This window comes from Hevea brasiliensis, chromosome 10 (genome assembly GCF_030052815.1).
Source record: "Hevea brasiliensis isolate MT/VB/25A 57/8 chromosome 10, ASM3005281v1, whole genome shotgun sequence".
In the NCBI taxonomy this organism is placed as follows: Eukaryota; Viridiplantae; Streptophyta; class Magnoliopsida; order Malpighiales; family Euphorbiaceae; genus Hevea; species Hevea brasiliensis.
In genome coordinates, this window is record NC_079502.1 from 100321704 (window position 1) to 100339210 (window position 17507).

Genomic DNA, 17507 nt, shown 5'->3' on the forward strand with positions numbered 1-17507 from the left:
TTTGGAGGAATTTTAAATTTTTAAAATATAAAGGAATTTTAATTTCATTTCTATTGGCTTAAAAATGTAATTTTCATTCACGCTAAGCGCAGAGAGAACTATATTTTTTAAGGATAAAATATTAATACATATGTATCATAAAGAGAAAAAAAAAAAAGACAAGTTTTGGTTGAATAATATTATGCTATCTAGACCAAATCTTTTTCTTAGCATCCCTCTCCTTAATTCCTTGTCCCTGATCTCTTTTAATTCTCTTGTGAGTCAATGGCCCTGGAGCAGCAACTGTCACTGGCTTTGCTGTTCTCATAACCCTAGCAATTTTTGGCGGATTGTTCTCTATTTCTCCACTTCTGTATTGTCTTTTCTTCCTTGACTCATGGACGAGAGTATCATTTCCTTTTGGCAGTGCAAAGCCATGACTTGATGGACAGTTAATTGAGTTTGAACTCCTCAGGACATAACTTGATGAACTCCTCAGGAATTCATCATCTCTCATGCAGGTTTTTCCTGCATTAGGTGTGGCCCTTATTATACCAGGAAAATCTTGATTTTGCATACACTGTAATTGCTTTTCTTGTTCTCTCAGCTTGTCTTCTAGCTCCTTAATCTGTCATAACAAAGTCAATAAATATAACATTCATTTTCAATTCATTGTAAAACACAAATAGAACCACCAAAAACCTTGTATAAAATAGAGATTCTTTAAACCATTCATGCAGTAATGTAAAATAACAATAATATGCACGATTCTAATAGAGATTATTAATCATATAGCTGAAAATGTTGACATGTAACCTTTTGCTGAAGTAACACGGTCTCCGAGTTATGTTCATGATCCATCAATGTTCTCTCTAGCTCCTTAACCTAGAAAAAGGACAGGCAGCTGAAAATGTAAACCATGCATGATAAAATCGATTCTCAGTTCCCCATTGAAGAAAAAATGCTAATAAATCCTTTACAAACCTTATTTTGAAGTGTGAGGGAATGAAATTCAGACTCTCGTGCTTGCTCTTTCAGCTTGTTCTCAAGTTCCTTAACCTGTTTGAAGTGAAAAGTAGTGAATAACGCTTTCCTTTTAATCTAATTGCAGCTATAGAAAAAGCTAAGTGAAACTTACAAAGCATAAATTCTAAAAAATCACTTATTTCAAAATAGCTTAATGCATGAGACGCCAACCTTCTGCTGAAAAGCAGCAGAATCTGACTGCTGTCGCTCTCTAACCTCGTTCTCTAGTTCCTTGACCTTCACCAGATAGTAAGCTTTGATTATTTAGGAAAAATTAAAGTAGCAGATATAAAAACTACATCAATAATAAACCAAGTTGAAGGCAACCTTTTGGTGGAGAGCATTGCAAATCTCTTCCCTCCCCTTCAATTTATCTGAAAGTTGTGAGACTTGCTTCTCTGACTGGCTATACAAGTTAGACTTCAGTTCAAGTTGGCCTTCAAGTTCTTTGATCCTCTCTAGCTGGTTTTTGTAAATATAGTCTTTGCCCCTTGCCTTGCTCTCCAGGTTTTGTAAGCTCTCTTCTGTCTTCCTTAACAGTTCATCTTTGGATTTGGATTCCTGCCTTACTTTATCAAGCTTCACAGGGAGAAAAAGAACAATAATAATTTTTATACCAAATAAATTAATCATAAGGAGAGAAAATAGTATTATAAAATGGAAACTGAAAAATTGCACCAATTCTAAATCACCAAACCCACCATTGCTTTCATCTTCTGAAGCTCACTTGTATCAATTTGCTTCTTTGCAGGGCCCAACTCAATCCCTCGAACCCTAGTTGCAAAATTTAACGAACTCAGAGTCTCACTCAAGTCCTGCTCTGAGGGGCTAATTTGCACAAACATCAAAGTTTTGGAGTCACCCCCTGCAACACACATATGATATGTTTAAAATGGCTGACTTAAATATCTCAAATTTAAAGGCTAACTTTGCAACATATCCAATATGAACACAAAGCCTGAACTAATACTCCTTCAAAAGTATGGAAACCTCTTACAACATTAGTCATTTACCTAAGGAATCTTGAAGTAGATGTGTCAACTTAGAGTTCCTGAAACCAAATAGCAGAAATTGTTACAACCAAGTATAATAATTCTGAGGGAAAAACATAATGGAAAAGTCAGTGTAAACCTGTATGGAATATGACTACTTTTAGTTGCTAAAGCATATATAACATCTCCAAGAGCGGAAAGGGATCTGTTAATATTTTGAGCTTCCTTAAGCCGTTCCCCTTGCACATCAGTTTTTGCCAGCCTCTCACTGCCTGCCAGATCTACAAGCCAAAGCTTGCTCTTGGTGCATTCACCATTCATCAAGTTCTTTGCTTTTACCATTACACATAGCATACTGATCAAATGGGGAAGCAAAATGAGGAGGAAGTTTCTAATGGTTAAGCAAAATGAAGGAAAATAACAGAGCTTGATACCAGTGAGACCGACTGCTGTGTTCATTGACATTATTGGATCCAACAGATCGAGCATTGCTTCCAGCCTGCAGTACATTCCACACTTCCTTCAAGTTATCAACTTTAGCTTCTACAATGCCGGGAACATGATGGGACCCTTCAGAAGATTGTTTGATCTCCAACCTGTCAATGCACAAAAAAGAGAATTCAGTGGACTTTGTGTTCTCATGCAATTTTGCCAAACAACGTCGCCTTTTTCAATGCTAATAGCGTTTATGTCAGATTAATATATTTTAATCATACACAAATTGTTACAATCATAAGAAACCTTGAACTATTCAAACACTTTTGGTTATAAATATACTTGATTGATTCCATAATATTAACGGACAATCACTCCTTTCACAAACTCATGTAAACTTCCAAAGGTTTAGCAGCTCAATTAAGCTCAGCAACAAGTTGTACATGTACAGAACTACAGTAACTTACTTCTTTGATGTTGGAGATGTAGCCAACAAGTCCCTGATTTGCTCATTATAGACTTCAAGCACACTAACAGATAAACTGTACGTGAAAGTTTCACTCCTTTCCTTGGAAATTTTAAATAATTGCTCAAGAGTTCGATAATTGACTCCCCTGTTTTGCTCAGTGCCCTCCATTGTAAACGTCTTTCCTGTTCCCGTTTGACCATATGCAAATATACAAACATTGTACCCATCTAGCACTGAGATGACCAGTGGCGAGGCATCCGCAAATACATCAACTATCAAGATAATTAGACAAATAAAAAGAAGGTTTAATGTGCATGTCATATGGGAAATGCTAACCGTGTGTCAACTAAAATGTTAGTGCTCCATGAATACCTTGGTTATCGTTTGGTGTGTAAACCCTGTCAAATTTAAAAGTCTTTCTAGTGGAGACACCAGTTAGAATCCCAAGATCTCCATCCTTTGCTGCTTCAAAGTCAACAACCATTTTATATCCAGCTGATATCTCCTCCTTACTTAATGGGCGACACCGGCAGAAAACCCTGATATTTCCTGATATTTGATATAAAGAAATGTTTGTTTCAATTCAAAATTTCCCCTGTATAATTGAGCAGATAGATTATAACATCCCAAGACTTTGAGACAAGTCCCACAATACTCAAGGGTCTGGTCTTGGCTTAGCAATTGTACCAAAGCAAATTTAGCACAGCATCAGCATGAGTTGCGACGGGAATGTCGCAAACTTAAGTTATTTGGGTCTATTGGAGTAGGATTATTACATAGATATGTTTATCGCTCAGGGAAAGAGAGAGAAGGCATGCCTTTAGCCTCCTGAATTTGGTTATACAGCTCCTTTCTCTTTGCTTGCTCTTCACTATACTTTGCCTTGAGATCTTCACATTGTGCAACTGCAAAGTGATTCTATAAGCCATGCAGATGCACAGGAATATACCAGTGCAAAACCTATCAACTATTATTGGTGTAGTTCAAACTTACCCAATGCCTTAACTCCTGTGACCATGTTATTCAACTGAGGTATAGAACCAGCACATTCATGTGCCTCACGAGAAAGCTGACAATGCTCTTCCTTCATCATCTATACATAAATCAATTACACATGTATATGACAAAAAACAAAGTAATTAGGACAAAGAATGAACATAAGGAAGATAAATTTTAATGTATTAATTATAATGAGGTGTCATTACTTTAATTTTTTCTTGTAAATTCTTGACTGCTGCTGCCCAGTATTTTTTATCACGTTCATACATGCTGGTAATATTCCTCAGATTTTCAGATTGTTTCCCCATAGTTTGAACTGTCACAAAGGGAAATATCAGAAATTATATTACTAAATTAAGCGTTATCCAGGATGTGATTCCTAGGAAGAAGCTGATTTAAACAATGAAAACCAGCAAACAATATTGCTTATTCTCTTGTAGTCAATACTCAGTATCCTATAAACATTTTTAGCTGGTCCTGTGCAAGGTGCAACAAATGCTACAATGACGATACTATAACCCAAGAATCCTCTTCCATTTGATACTCTCAATGCTCACAACATACTTGAGCTCAGGATATTCAACATTACAAATCAATACATTCAAATATTAAGTAAATTAACCAAGAAACTAAATTGGCAGGATTAATTAGACTAATCAAGAAAGTATGTATAACTGCAGCACAGTGTAAATGCCACACAGAATTACCTAAAGAGCGGGTCTCAAAGGTCTTATTATCAAGTTCCATTCTAGTCTTCTCCAGCTGTTCATTTGCCGTAGTCAACGACATCCAAGCCTCATGACATTCATTTGTCTTGCGCTGGCACTCAGTAATGAGTTCTTGTATCTTCTTTTCATATTTGTCTGTAGCTTTTGTCCGCATGAGTTTCTTCTGCTAGTCCAAAATGGAAAACCAAATAAGCAACAACTTAAAAGCTTCAAAGCTGAAATCTTTTTCACATAAGATATATCTAACCTGATCTGATGAAACTTCAATCTCAGCAGCACAATTGTTGCATTTGAGATGTTCTTGTGACGTGCAAGGAACTGTACTCATTCACAAGCGAGGAAAATTTGAAATTTTGTTTAATCTGCTATGATATTTTGAGATCCTAAAGGATGAATTTAACCACATAACTAATAACAATGTTACCTGACACCTTAGGTGCTTTCCTTACGCAAATTCCACTAACAACTGGGCTTCCCATAACCCCTTCAAATCTTATAACAAGCATTCCATCATCCTTCACTGAGACCATTGATTCAACTAATTGCAATGGCTTATTGGCTCCAACAACAGAAAAGATATCAAATTCTGTTAAGACCTGCCATTTTTCCCAAAATTGAAAACTATAAGCACCAATTTTTCTTATGCCTCTCAAAGAAGACCAAAAAAGAAAGACCAAAGTTTGCAATCAAAGTATATTTTACTTAGTTGACTTGCCTTCTCTTCCTGCATGAATACATTGAATACTCTCATTCCCTTAGGCCCATTTGTATTTATAATCTCTGCGAAATGAAGATCAACAAGATAGCCTCCGGAAGGAAGATTATCGAACCGATAACAAAAGTTACCCAATCTTGCAGACTGATAGATGAATGGGTAATCTACGGCCTCATTTATAAGCTCATTGGTTCGTAAAACATTTCCTCCTTCAAAATTGGTGTCACCCAGAAATTTGACAGTGCAATCTGCTTCAATTGAAGCTTCACATCCAGCATTTACAAACATCACAATTTCATCTGGTAAAAACAACAGTAAAGATTTTAGCAACCATTATATTTCCTAAAAGTGTTGAAACTCCAGAATTAACAAAATCTTATACATCAATTGCAAAAGTAAGCTGCTACCTCAGACTATAATCCTAAGACAGAACGGTTTATTTATTGATCTATTTAACTATAGAAAAGTAGACAACTAGGTCATCAAATATAACATTAAAAAATGCAACTAAAGAGGATATTTTCATGAGGATTCTCTATTTTCAAATATCGAATACTTATAAAGTAAATATAGAAGACTCGCTGCCTAATTTCCTTCCGTAATCATCATTTCTTTATCAAAAGAAGAAGAAGAAGAAGAAAAATAGGCGAAATTTGCAGCATAAATAACATGATATTGGACTGGAATACAAACCTGTGCAATTCGACCTAGCAAACCCAGATGGGATTAGTCTTGAATTTGAGTCACAAAGCATGGAATCAACCAAGGAATCCCAATCTCCATCAATGACGGAATCTTTACTTTCTTCGTCGAATTTGACATCATTCCCCCACTCAAAAACCTCAGAAACAGAGGAATTTGGGAATAGGGTTTCTGGGTCTTGGTACGGATTGTTGAATTGGGTATCATCCATAAAGATCAGAGCTTTTTGGGGCGTTTGAGAAATGGGAAACAAGTTTAGGTACAATCGAAAAGAAAGCTTTCTTGCGACAAAGATTCTTTTAGAATTAGAACAAGAGGGAAGAATGGAAATCTTAGGTCTTTTGCATTTCTTTGTGCAGCGTACAGAGAGTGGAGTAGGCGGGGAACGTTCAAATTTGAATTCTACGTACCGTTGGAGAGTTTATTTCCTTTAATGGCCATTCCACTTCAACTATATAAATCTTTATTCTAAAGTTAATATTTTCTATGTTTAGATTAAATACCCTTTTATTTTATTTTAATATTATTAATTATGAATTTTTTAAAATTATATTTCTGCATATTATTATAGGTCTGTCCCTCCTTTTTATTATAGTTTTGAAACTCAAACTAATATAATCGGTTGAATAAAAAAATCATGAACTGATTTACCCTCATCCTCCTTGGAAGAACAAAGCTTTCTTTATCCATCTACCCTTTAAATTAAATGAGGACGTCAATCCCACCAAAGCATCACACCTAGGTATGACTCCTCCTGACCTAGCCTTAGCCAAAGCAAAGTGCAAGCAATTGTTACAACAAGGCCACATTGAGCCCACGAATTCATCCCGAGCTTGCCAAGCCTTTTACGTTGAAAAAATATCAGAAAGGCTTTGGAATAAAAAGATGTTAGTCATTGACTATAAACCTCTTAACCACTTCCTCCAAGATGACAAATTTCCATTACCCAAAACTAATGTCCTGTTTACCCAACTTTCCAAAGTCCATATCTTTTTCAAGTTTGACCTTAAAGCTGAATTTTAACAACTTGGTATCCATCCTTCAGATAGACTCAAAATAGCATTTTGAATCCCTACAGCCCAATACCAATAGACTGTAATACCTTTTGGCCTCAAGACAGCCCCCTCATTGTTCTAAAAAACCATGATTCGTATTTTTGAACCCATCTTGCACAGTACCCTGATCTACGTTGATGATATTCTTCTTTTTTCAGAAAATATCCACAACCACAAACAGTTATTAGCCCAGTTCCATTCCATTGTCCAAGCCCACGGGATAATGCTCTCTGAGAAAAAGAGTTATTTACCCCGTTGTGAGATTGAGTTCTTGGGTATGCATTTCAAAGATGTCAAATACCAGCCCGGTCCACATATCGCTGTCGAACTCCTCAAGTTCCCTAATAAGAATCTAACCAACAAACAACTTCAATAGTTTTTGAGAATAGTGAATTATATCCAACGATTCTTGCCACATGTCTCAGTCCACACTAGTCAACTGTCAAAAATGCTAAAAAAGAATGCCTCACCATGGGGACCAGAACAGATGGCAGCAGTCAAAGCACTTAAAGCAGAAGCCCAGCATCTTTAACCTCTCAAGATTCCTAGCACGGTGAAAGAATCTTATAGACTGACGCTAGTGACACTCACTGGGACGCCTTATTGATTGAATCTCATAATGGTCACAAAGACATTTATGGTTATGCTAGTGGACAGTTCAAGCTTACAGAACAACATTATCACTCATTCTATAAAAAAATCCTTGCAGTCAAATATGGCATCAAAAAGTTCAAACTTCATCTTATTGATCACCACTTTACAGTACTGATGGACAACTCCTCTTTCCCAAGGATTTTAGACTTAAAAAATAAGGCACTTCCTGAACCATAGCTTTTGAGACTCAAGGACTAGTTTTCTAAATATAAACTCAAGGTTCGGCATATTAAAAGAAAACATAACCTTATCCCAGACCTCCTCTCAAGACCCAATACTATTCATTTTATCAGCTCTGTCTCTATCTTATCACTTATCTTCATGGCCGACTCCTCCAATACACCCAATTTTCTCATACCTACTCTAGACAGTTTTCCTCCTGGAAGCTCACCCTCCATGACCCCTCCAAAACTCTAAGCTTATGCACACAACCATCTTTTTCACTTTCAGAGTGCAAGAAATGTTTTCAAAAATATAATCCCTCCTGTTTCCTATTTTCATCCTAATTGTCCTTTCCTTACCTGTATTAGCCTTCATCCTGAAGTAAACTTACTCCTTGAAGATCTATGACTCCTTTGGTGCTTGACGGCCCTTTACTCCATAGCTATTGAGTTTCCTATCTTGTCTCTATACTACTATGTCCAGAATCACTCCTCCTGGACCCCTTGCCTGCATATTACTAAAATTGAGAAAAACTCGACAGACTGATCGGGTACCCATCAACACCTTTGACTCATTGGGGTTGCTGCCACTAATCGTGTGAGCATGTATTTTATCTATCGAAAAAAAAATTAAGGGTGATTATAAATAAATAATAAATTTATTTATTATTATCATAATGTGGCTTAATATTATTGATGTAATTTATTTAATATGCATGTATTTCATTAATATTAAGCATTTTTATTAGCTATTATCATTATTATAACAATAAATTTCTTATATGCTACATTGTATTTTAGAAAAACTAATCTACCAAGAATACAATTAAAACAATTTTTGCTTGAATGGCTAAGTCGTAAATAATGCAATCCAAATTGTTTATGAAAATTAATATAAAACTAAAAATTATGAAAAATTATTATAAAATTAAAAAAAATGAAAAGTTAATATAATATTCGATATGTATTAAACAGTAAGGGAAAAAAGAAAAAAAGAAATACACAGTTATCATTACTCACAAAACTAAGGGCAAAAATGTCATCACAAAAGTTAAAACAAAATCTCCTAAACACTTTAAGCCACTCATATTATAGTGTCTAAGGCTGAGTATTCGGTTCAAATCGAATTGAACTGAACTGAATCATCAAAATAGAATTAAGTGAATTATTATATTTTAAAAATCGAATCAAACCGAAATAAATGAAAAATCTAATCGAATTATTCTATTTCTGTTCGATTCTGTTTGACCTGATTTGTGACACCCCTTACCCGTCTACAGTGTAGCCGAGTAAGATATGCCATACAGTGTACCGGAACACCCTATTTTAATTTAATCATTTTTATTCTTCCTAATTTATTATTTTTTTTTTCATAGTTATGGAGTATAATTTGTGAAATATAATTCATTTCAGTCATTTATTGAAGTGATAAATTTATTTGAGATTTCGCAAATTTTATAGAAAATCCGGCAGAGTACAGGTTAAAAATGGAGAAAACAGTTCTTCGGAACCTGTTAAAAACACTTCCAATAATCATTTCCAATCATTCTCAAACTCCAATAATTATCAAAATCTCAATATTTTCCACAACATTTCTATTTTTCAATCATTCATTTCTCATGGTATTCATATATAAGTAATAAATAAATACTCAATTTTTCCATTCATAAACAAAATTTTCACTATTTACATTAATACCAAAATACATTACATAAGTTTCAATTACATATGAGAAAATAAAAGTTAATTACAAAATATCAAAATAAAACCTAGTGTCCTACCAATGCACTGACGTCGGTGAGGTGACACGGATACTATGCAGAGCTGCAGAAGGTCTCACCCAGTCTGTGGTCTACTAGGCTCTCGGTCGATCTCTCCAGAACCTACGCGTGGCAAAAGCTACGCGCTAAGCAATAATACTTAGTGGTGCCAATAATAAAATAAAAAAAAATAACATAAAATAAGTATGCAGTGAATATATTGATTTCTTATTGCAAATAATTTTCGATGAGTATTTGTAGTCTTACTTATTTTGTACTTGTTATATTCATTATTTTATTAAATTTGTCCACTTTCATTTTTGGTTGCCCAAGTAACCTATAATGGACGCACTCGATCGATAAACAGTAAACCGCACTGGGTATCAAGTACTCGCCACACCGTCGGTCACATATGTGTCTCTCGGTGCAGCAAATGACTAATAAGCTATAATAACATTAGGCACAAGGCCAAGTATCAACATAATGTCAGAATGGCTAAAAGCCATGAAATCACAGAATGGCATAATGCCATGTGCAGTACTGCTAACTGAACCCTATTGGCATGCCAAGCTATCCAAACCAATCTTGTTAGGTATACTAGGGCATTTCACACTTTTAAGTTTCACAATTTTTAGAATTTAAGATTTAGTGTTACTATTCCATTCATTGGTCAATAAAAATGTTGACTTTTGCATAGGCAATAGGTACATTGGTTTTAATATCATCAACATACCACATTTTGCATTCAAAATTTGTTGGTATTGGTTGCCAATACCATTTCTAAACTTAAAGTTAGTTGGGCAGAATTTTCAGTTTTTATGCCTTATTTTTACTGTTCCATTGGTCAATTTTGTAGTGAGAATTTGGCAAAATGATCAACATGAAAGTTGTTCCTTATTTTGTCTAGTTGAATTTTCTTTTTTAAATCACTCCATTTGGAGTTTTGTAGCTCAAGTTATGGTCCAAAAACCACAACTGGCCGGATTAGAATTTTTCTGGACTGACCATATCTACAGTGCAGTGAATAGTGACTGCAACTCCCTTATTGGATAGGTTCTGGTCATAATTTGGGGTAGGTTTCTTCATGAAAGTTGTTGGTCTATATCTTAGCTTGTTGCTGGTAAAATTTCAGGTCAATTGGACCATTCTACACTGATTTATGGCCAAATAAACAATCACTGTTCATTTGGTCATTCTGCAGAAACAGATTGCAGGTCACCGGGATTGGGGCAAGCTTTTGGTCCACTTGGTTTGGTCTTATGGACATGGTTTCTTCACCAAAGTTGTGCCATTATGTGTCTAGTTTCATGTTCAATTGGCCAAACACCAATTAAACCTCTACAATTCAAGTTATGGCTGCCCAAACCTACTGGACTCAAGTCCAATTCTGCAAGTCAGCCATGGGCAGCATACCATTTCAAATTCTGTTCATGTAGCCTTAGCTGCCTGAAAGCATAAGCGACCACCTACCTCTCTTGCATTAATACACACCCTAACCCATTATGAGAGGCATCACTGTAGACCACAAAGTCCTTTCCTGACACTGGCTGTGTTAACACTGGTGCCTCTGTCAACATAGCCTTTAACTTCTCAAAACTAGTCTGACACTTATCATTCCAGTCAAATCTGACATTCTTGTGTAACAGCTTGGTCATTGAAGCAGCTATTAAGGAAAATCCCTTCACAAATCTCCTGTAATACCCAGCTAGTCCCAAGAAGCTTCTGACCTCAGTTGTATTTCTGGGAGGCTTCCATTCCATCACTGCTTCTATTTTCTTGGGATCCACTCTAATCCCATCAGCTGACACTATGTGTCTAAGGAATGCAATTTCATTTAACCAGAAGTCACACTTTGACAACTTAGCATACACTTCTTTTCTCTCGTGGTTTGCGTAACAATCCTCAAATGTTCATCATGCTCTTCCCTGGTCTTGGAATACACCAAAATATCATCAATAAAGACCACTACGAACTGATCTAGGTATGGATGGAAGATACGGTTCATAAGGTCTATAAATGCCGCAGGTGCATTTGTTAGGCCAAAGGGCATCACTAGGAACTCATAATGCCCATATCGAGTCCTGAATGCAGTCTTTGGCACATCTGCATCCTTCACCCTCAACTGATGATACCCTGATCTGAGATCAATTTTAGAAAATACTCCTGCTCCCTTCAACTGATCAAATAGATCATCAATTCTAGGCAACGGATATTTGTTCTTCACAGTCACTTTATTCAACTGCCGGTAATCGATGCATAACCTCAAAGTCCCATCTTTCTTCTTTACAAACAAAGACCGAGCTCCCCATGGTGACACACTAGGGCGTATGAATCCCTTTATCCAAAGAACTCCTGTAATTGGATTTTCAGTTCCTTCAATTATGTGGGTGCCATCCTATAAGGAGCAATAGATATTGGTGCTGTACCCGGCAGTGTCTCAATAGCAAATTCAACTTCCCTTTCTGGTGGCAAACCAGGCAATTCTTCAGAGAACACATCTGGGAAGTCTTTTTCGTGGGTATGTCACACAGATCCGGCTTAGCTCGCCTAGTATCCACCACATGTGCTAGGTAGGCTTCACACCTTTTCTCATCGCTTTTCTTGCAACGTGGTGAGATAACATTGGACAAGAAATCATCCTTTCCCCACAATCGTAATCTCATTACCTCGGGAGTTTTCAAAGAAATTCTCTTCAATTTACAATCAACCATTGCCTGATGACGTGACAACCAGTCCATTCCCAAAATTAGGTTAAACTCATGGAAAGGCAACTCAATCAGGTCTACCAAGAATTCATACCCCTGAATCCTTAACGAGCAACCCTTGTATACTTTGTTTACCACTACACTGTGGCCCAATGAATTAGTGACCAGAATGTCTTGGTCACTCTCTCCTACCAATATCCCCCTTTCTACGGGTAAGTTGATACAGATGTATGAATGAGTGGATCCTGGATCCATCAATGCATACATAGATGTATTGTAGAGGGAGAACGTACCCCTGATGACGTCTGGGGCATCTTGCTCCTCCTGAGCTCTCATGGCATAGGCTCTGGCAGTGGTCCGCCTCGTGCCTCTCTGGCGCTCGATGCAGCCTCTGTGATGGTCCCACTGCCTCAGATTTGCCAGATTTCCTACCCCTTTATGGTGCAGGAGCAGGTCTGTCTGTTTGTGTTGGAGCAGCTGTAGTAGTTCTGCGTGGACAGTTCCTTAGTTGATGCTCTGTTGACAACACCTTAAGCAGGCACCAGTCACTCTCCAACACTCCCCCTTATGCCATTTCAGACAATGTGGACATGCAGAAGATCTTGGCTGGTCCTCAACCCCATCCTCGAGAGCTGCCCACCGATGGTGTGGATCGACCTCTCCTAGGGGTAAATCGTGGCTGGACCCCGAGATCGACCCGACCTTGTGGTTGACCTGAACTCTGTGCAGGTGGACCCTTGAACTTCTTCCCAGATGCAGGAGATGAACTAGACTGACCTAGGCCCCTCTTCTGTTGTCTCTCTCTTCTGGTCTGCTCACTTATTCTTACTTTTTCAACTTTTATTGCAGCTTCCACTAACTTGGTGAAGTCGGTGATTCCCAAGGCAGTGATCATGATCTTTATGTTATCATTTAATCCCTCTTCAAATCTCTTACACCTTTCAGCCTCATTAAGGACTATCTCCCTTCCGTAGCGGCTCAATCTGACAAATTCCTTTTCATACTCGGCCACTGTCAACTGTCTCTGCTTCAGGTTAATGAATTCCTTTCTTCTCTCTTCTAGGTATACACTACCCACATATTTCTTCTTGAATTTGGAGAGGAAGAAGTCCCAAGTTATTACTTCTAGCTGTACTTCACTGGACACCGTATCCCACCATTCATATGCATCATCTTGCAACAGAAATACAGCAGCTTCTAGATTTTGTTCAGGAGTGCAATGGAGTTGTTTTAAAACTCTGCCTGTTCTGTTCAACCAATTTTCGGCTGCAACAGAATCATCTTCTCTCTTGCCAAAGAAGTCCACCGCTCCAAATTTTCTCAATCTTTCCAGGTGTGATTTCGGTTGTGGAGGTGGTGGTGGTGATGGCATTACCCCAGCCATTTGTTTGAAGAATTCGGCCATTTGCTGGAACACGGCCTGTGGAGGTTGAGCAGGCTCTGATGGAGCTGGTGGAGCAGGTTCTACCCTACCCCCAGTCTCAGCTACTACAGGTGGAGCATGACTCTCCACTTCCTCCTCAACTGCTCTCTGAGATGTGGGGTCCATATCCTAATCAAAATAACAAAGACAAACAAATCTGCATTAGTGTCACCTCGACTCTTACAAATGCAATGCATGGTGTGGACTCAATCTAGGCCCAGAAACGCCTAACCCGTGCTCTGATACCACAAAATGTGACACCCCTTACCCGTCTACAGTGTAGCCGAGCAAGATATGCCACACAGTGTACCGGAACACCCTATTTTAATTTAATCATTTTTATTCTTCCTAATTTATTATTATTTTTTTTCATAGTTATGGAGTATAATTTGTGAAATATAATTCATTTCAGTCATTTATTGAAGTCATAAATTTATTTGAGATATCGCAAATTTTATAGAAAATCCGGCAGAGTACAGGTTAAAAATGGAGAAAACAGTTCTTCGGAACCTGTTAAAAACACTTCCAATAATCATTTCCAATCATTCTCAAACTCCAATAATTATCAAAATCTCAATATTTTTCACAACATTTCCATTTCTCAATCATTCATTTCTCATGGTATTCATATATAAGCAATAAATAAATACTCAATTTTTCCATTCATAAACACAATTTTCACTATTTACATTAATACCAAAATACATTACATAAGTTTCAATTACATATGAGAAAATAAAAGTTAATTACAAAATATCAAAATAAAACCTAGTGTCCTACCAATGCACTGACGTCGGTGAGGTGACATGGACACTATGCAGAGTCGTAAGGTCTCACCTAGTCAGGATCTCGGGCTCTCGGTCGATCTCTCCAGAACCTACGCATGGCAAAATCAACGCGCTAAGCAATAATGGTTAGTGGTGCCAATAATAAAATAAAAAGAAATAACATAAAATAAGTATGCAGTGAATATATTGATTTCTTATTGCAAATAATTTTCGATGAGTATTTGTAGTCTTACTTATTTTGTACTTGTTATATTCATTATTTCATTAAATTTGTCCACTTTCATTTTTGGTTGCACAAGTAACCTATAATGGACGATCGGATCGATAAACGGTAACCGCACCGTATCAAGTACCTCGGGCCGTCACACCATCGGTCACATATGTGTCTCTCGGTGTGCAACAGAACAGATAATAAGCTATAATAACATTAGGCACAAGGCCAAGTATCAATATAATGTCAGAATGGCTAAAAGCCATGAAATCACAGAATGGCATAATGCCATGTGTAGTACTGCTAACTGAACTCTATTGGCATGCTAAGCTATCCAAACCAATCTTGTTAGGTATACTAGGGCATTTCACACTTTTAAGTTTCACAATTTTTGAAATTTAAGTTTTAGTGTTACTATTCCATTCATTGGTCAACAAAAATGTTGACTTTTGCATAGGCAATAGGTACATTGGTTTTAATATCATCAACTTACCACATTTTGCATTCAAAATTTGTTGGTATTGGTTGCCAATACCATTTCTAAGCTTAAAGTTAGTTGAGCAGAATTTTCAGTTTTTATGCCTTATTTTTACTGTTCCATTGGTCAATTTTGCAGTGGGAATTTGGCAAAATGATCAACAAGAAAGTTGTTCCTTATTTTGTCTAGTTGAATTTACTTTTTTGAATAACTCCATTTGGAGTTTTGTAGCTCAAGTTATGGTCCAAAAACCACAACTGGACGGATTAGAATTTTTCTGGACTGACCATATCTATAGTGCAGTAAACAGTGACTGCAACTCTCTTGTTGGATAGGTTCTGGTCATAATTTGGGGTAGGTTTCTTCATAAAAGTTGTTGGTCTATATCTTAGCTTGTTGCTGGTAAAATTTCAGGTCAATTGGACCATTCTACACTGATTTATGGCCAAATGAACAATCACTGTTCACTGTTCATTTGGTCATTCTGCAGAAACAGATTGCAGGTTACCCAGATTGGGGCAAGCTTTTGGTCCACTTGGTTTGGTCTTATGGACATGGTTTCTTCACCAAAGTTGTGCCATTATGTGTCTAGTTTCATGTCCAATTGGTCAAACACCAATTGAACCTCTACAATTCAAGTTATGGCTGCCCAAACCTACTGGACTCATGTCCAATTCTGCAGGTCAGCCATGGGCAGCATACCATTTCAATTCCAATGCCACAACAGTCTCCAATTCAAGGTCAAAATTCATCAAATGGTCACTAATTGACCATTAGAATTTAATTTAAACATCTAAGCATTAAATCCTCAATTAAATCTCAAAACCCTAACCCTAACAATCCATCACTTTATCTAACATACCCAAATCAACATCTAGCTCAAATATCCTTATCAACAACCATTTCTAAGCTATTTAGCTCAAACAAATCAATAATTTCCAAACTCCAACCATGGCTTCCAAATTTCTTGGTGTTCATACACATATATTTTATTTCAATTCCTTATAATTTCTTACTCAATTTAAGCCTCTAACATGGAATAAAGAGTGAGAGATATAAAAATATGCTCTAACCTCTTGTAGCTTAAATCCAAGCTAACCAAGACTTCAATTTTTCTTTACTTTCTTACTCTTTCTTGGCTGCCAAACACTTCTCCTTGGTGTGGGTATAATTTTTAGTGAAGGAAGAATAAGGTTTTGAGGTGAGGAAGCTTAGGAAAATCAACCTTTAAAAGAAAAAAAAATGGAGAGAAAGCTTCTTGGCTATGGTGGACGGGAAATGAGGAAGAAGAATTCAGTTTTCCATTTCAATTTTCTGCCCATTTGACCCATTTTAAGTGGTTTATGGACATGTGTCACAGTGTGATTGGGTGAGAGTGCTTAGTGACATAAGCATGAGGTCAAAATTGTAATTTTAATTCATTTTTTTTTATTTTCTTTGCTACTCATTTTCAATTCAATTTTTAGCAATATTTATTCACATTTTATGTCATAATAATTATTTACTTAACTGGACAAGTCAGCGAAAAATCACCTCTGAAGGCGAAATGACCAAAATGCCCTCTGTTTGGCTTAACAGACTAAAATTGTCTGTACCGATTGAAAAATTTTTCTAAATATTTTCTTGGCATTCTAATGCCATAAGAACCTCAATGACCCTTCTCTGGAGTCCCAAAAATATAATTTTTCCCCCGGGTCTAAGGCTCTTAGTTGCGAGAACCGCAACTTCTCACTAGGTTACCCATCACTTGGGCACCGGCTCATTTAACTTGGTTGTATTTTATTTCTAAAATTTTTTCTAAATTTTTCTTATTAATATTTGAGTTAATTATAGTTCCTCACTTTAGTTTAAATATTTTTCCAGACGTTCTAATTGTCCTGACCGACACCGATCATCGGAACAGTATAATGTACGGAATTGCTACAGAGAGGGTGTTACATGATTGATTTTTGAGTTTGGATAAATTTTTTAATTTAGACTTGATTTTCATTTTATTTTGTCTAATTTTGATTTAGGTTTAAACCTAATAACCATTAATCGCTGAAATTAAATTATATTTATATATAATTACATATAATTCATAAATTCCCTATAAAAATAAACAAAATTAAAATCAATAAAGTAATTCTGTTCGGTTCCGATCAACTGATTTTTTTCTCTAAAACCGAATAGAACTAAAATAATCAAAATTTTTAAAATGCAAAATCAAATCGAACCGAACTGAATT

At 36.5% G+C, this 17507-nt stretch overlaps 1 protein-coding gene across 1 annotated transcript; it reads right to left on the reverse strand.

The window, feature by feature from the left end:
• Positions 1-126: 126 nt before the first annotated feature.
• Positions 127-6322, reverse strand: LOC131169303 (kinesin-like protein KIN-14R). Its single transcript, XM_058128496.1, has 19 exons — positions 6037-6322; positions 5344-5642; positions 5053-5224; positions 4876-4946; positions 4608-4791; positions 4107-4216; positions 3895-3994; positions 3720-3806; positions 3274-3450; positions 2900-3173; positions 2432-2593; positions 2137-2352; positions 2019-2056; positions 1707-1870; positions 1333-1584; positions 1177-1242; positions 964-1038; positions 796-864; positions 127-607 (listed from the first exon to the last, which is right to left on the reverse strand). The coding sequence occupies exons 1-19, from the start codon at positions 6254-6256 to the stop codon at positions 185-187; spliced, it is 3159 nt and encodes a 1052-aa protein (XP_057984479.1). The 5' UTR covers positions 6257-6322; the 3' UTR covers positions 127-184.
• Between the last annotated feature and the right edge of the window lie 11185 nt (positions 6323-17507).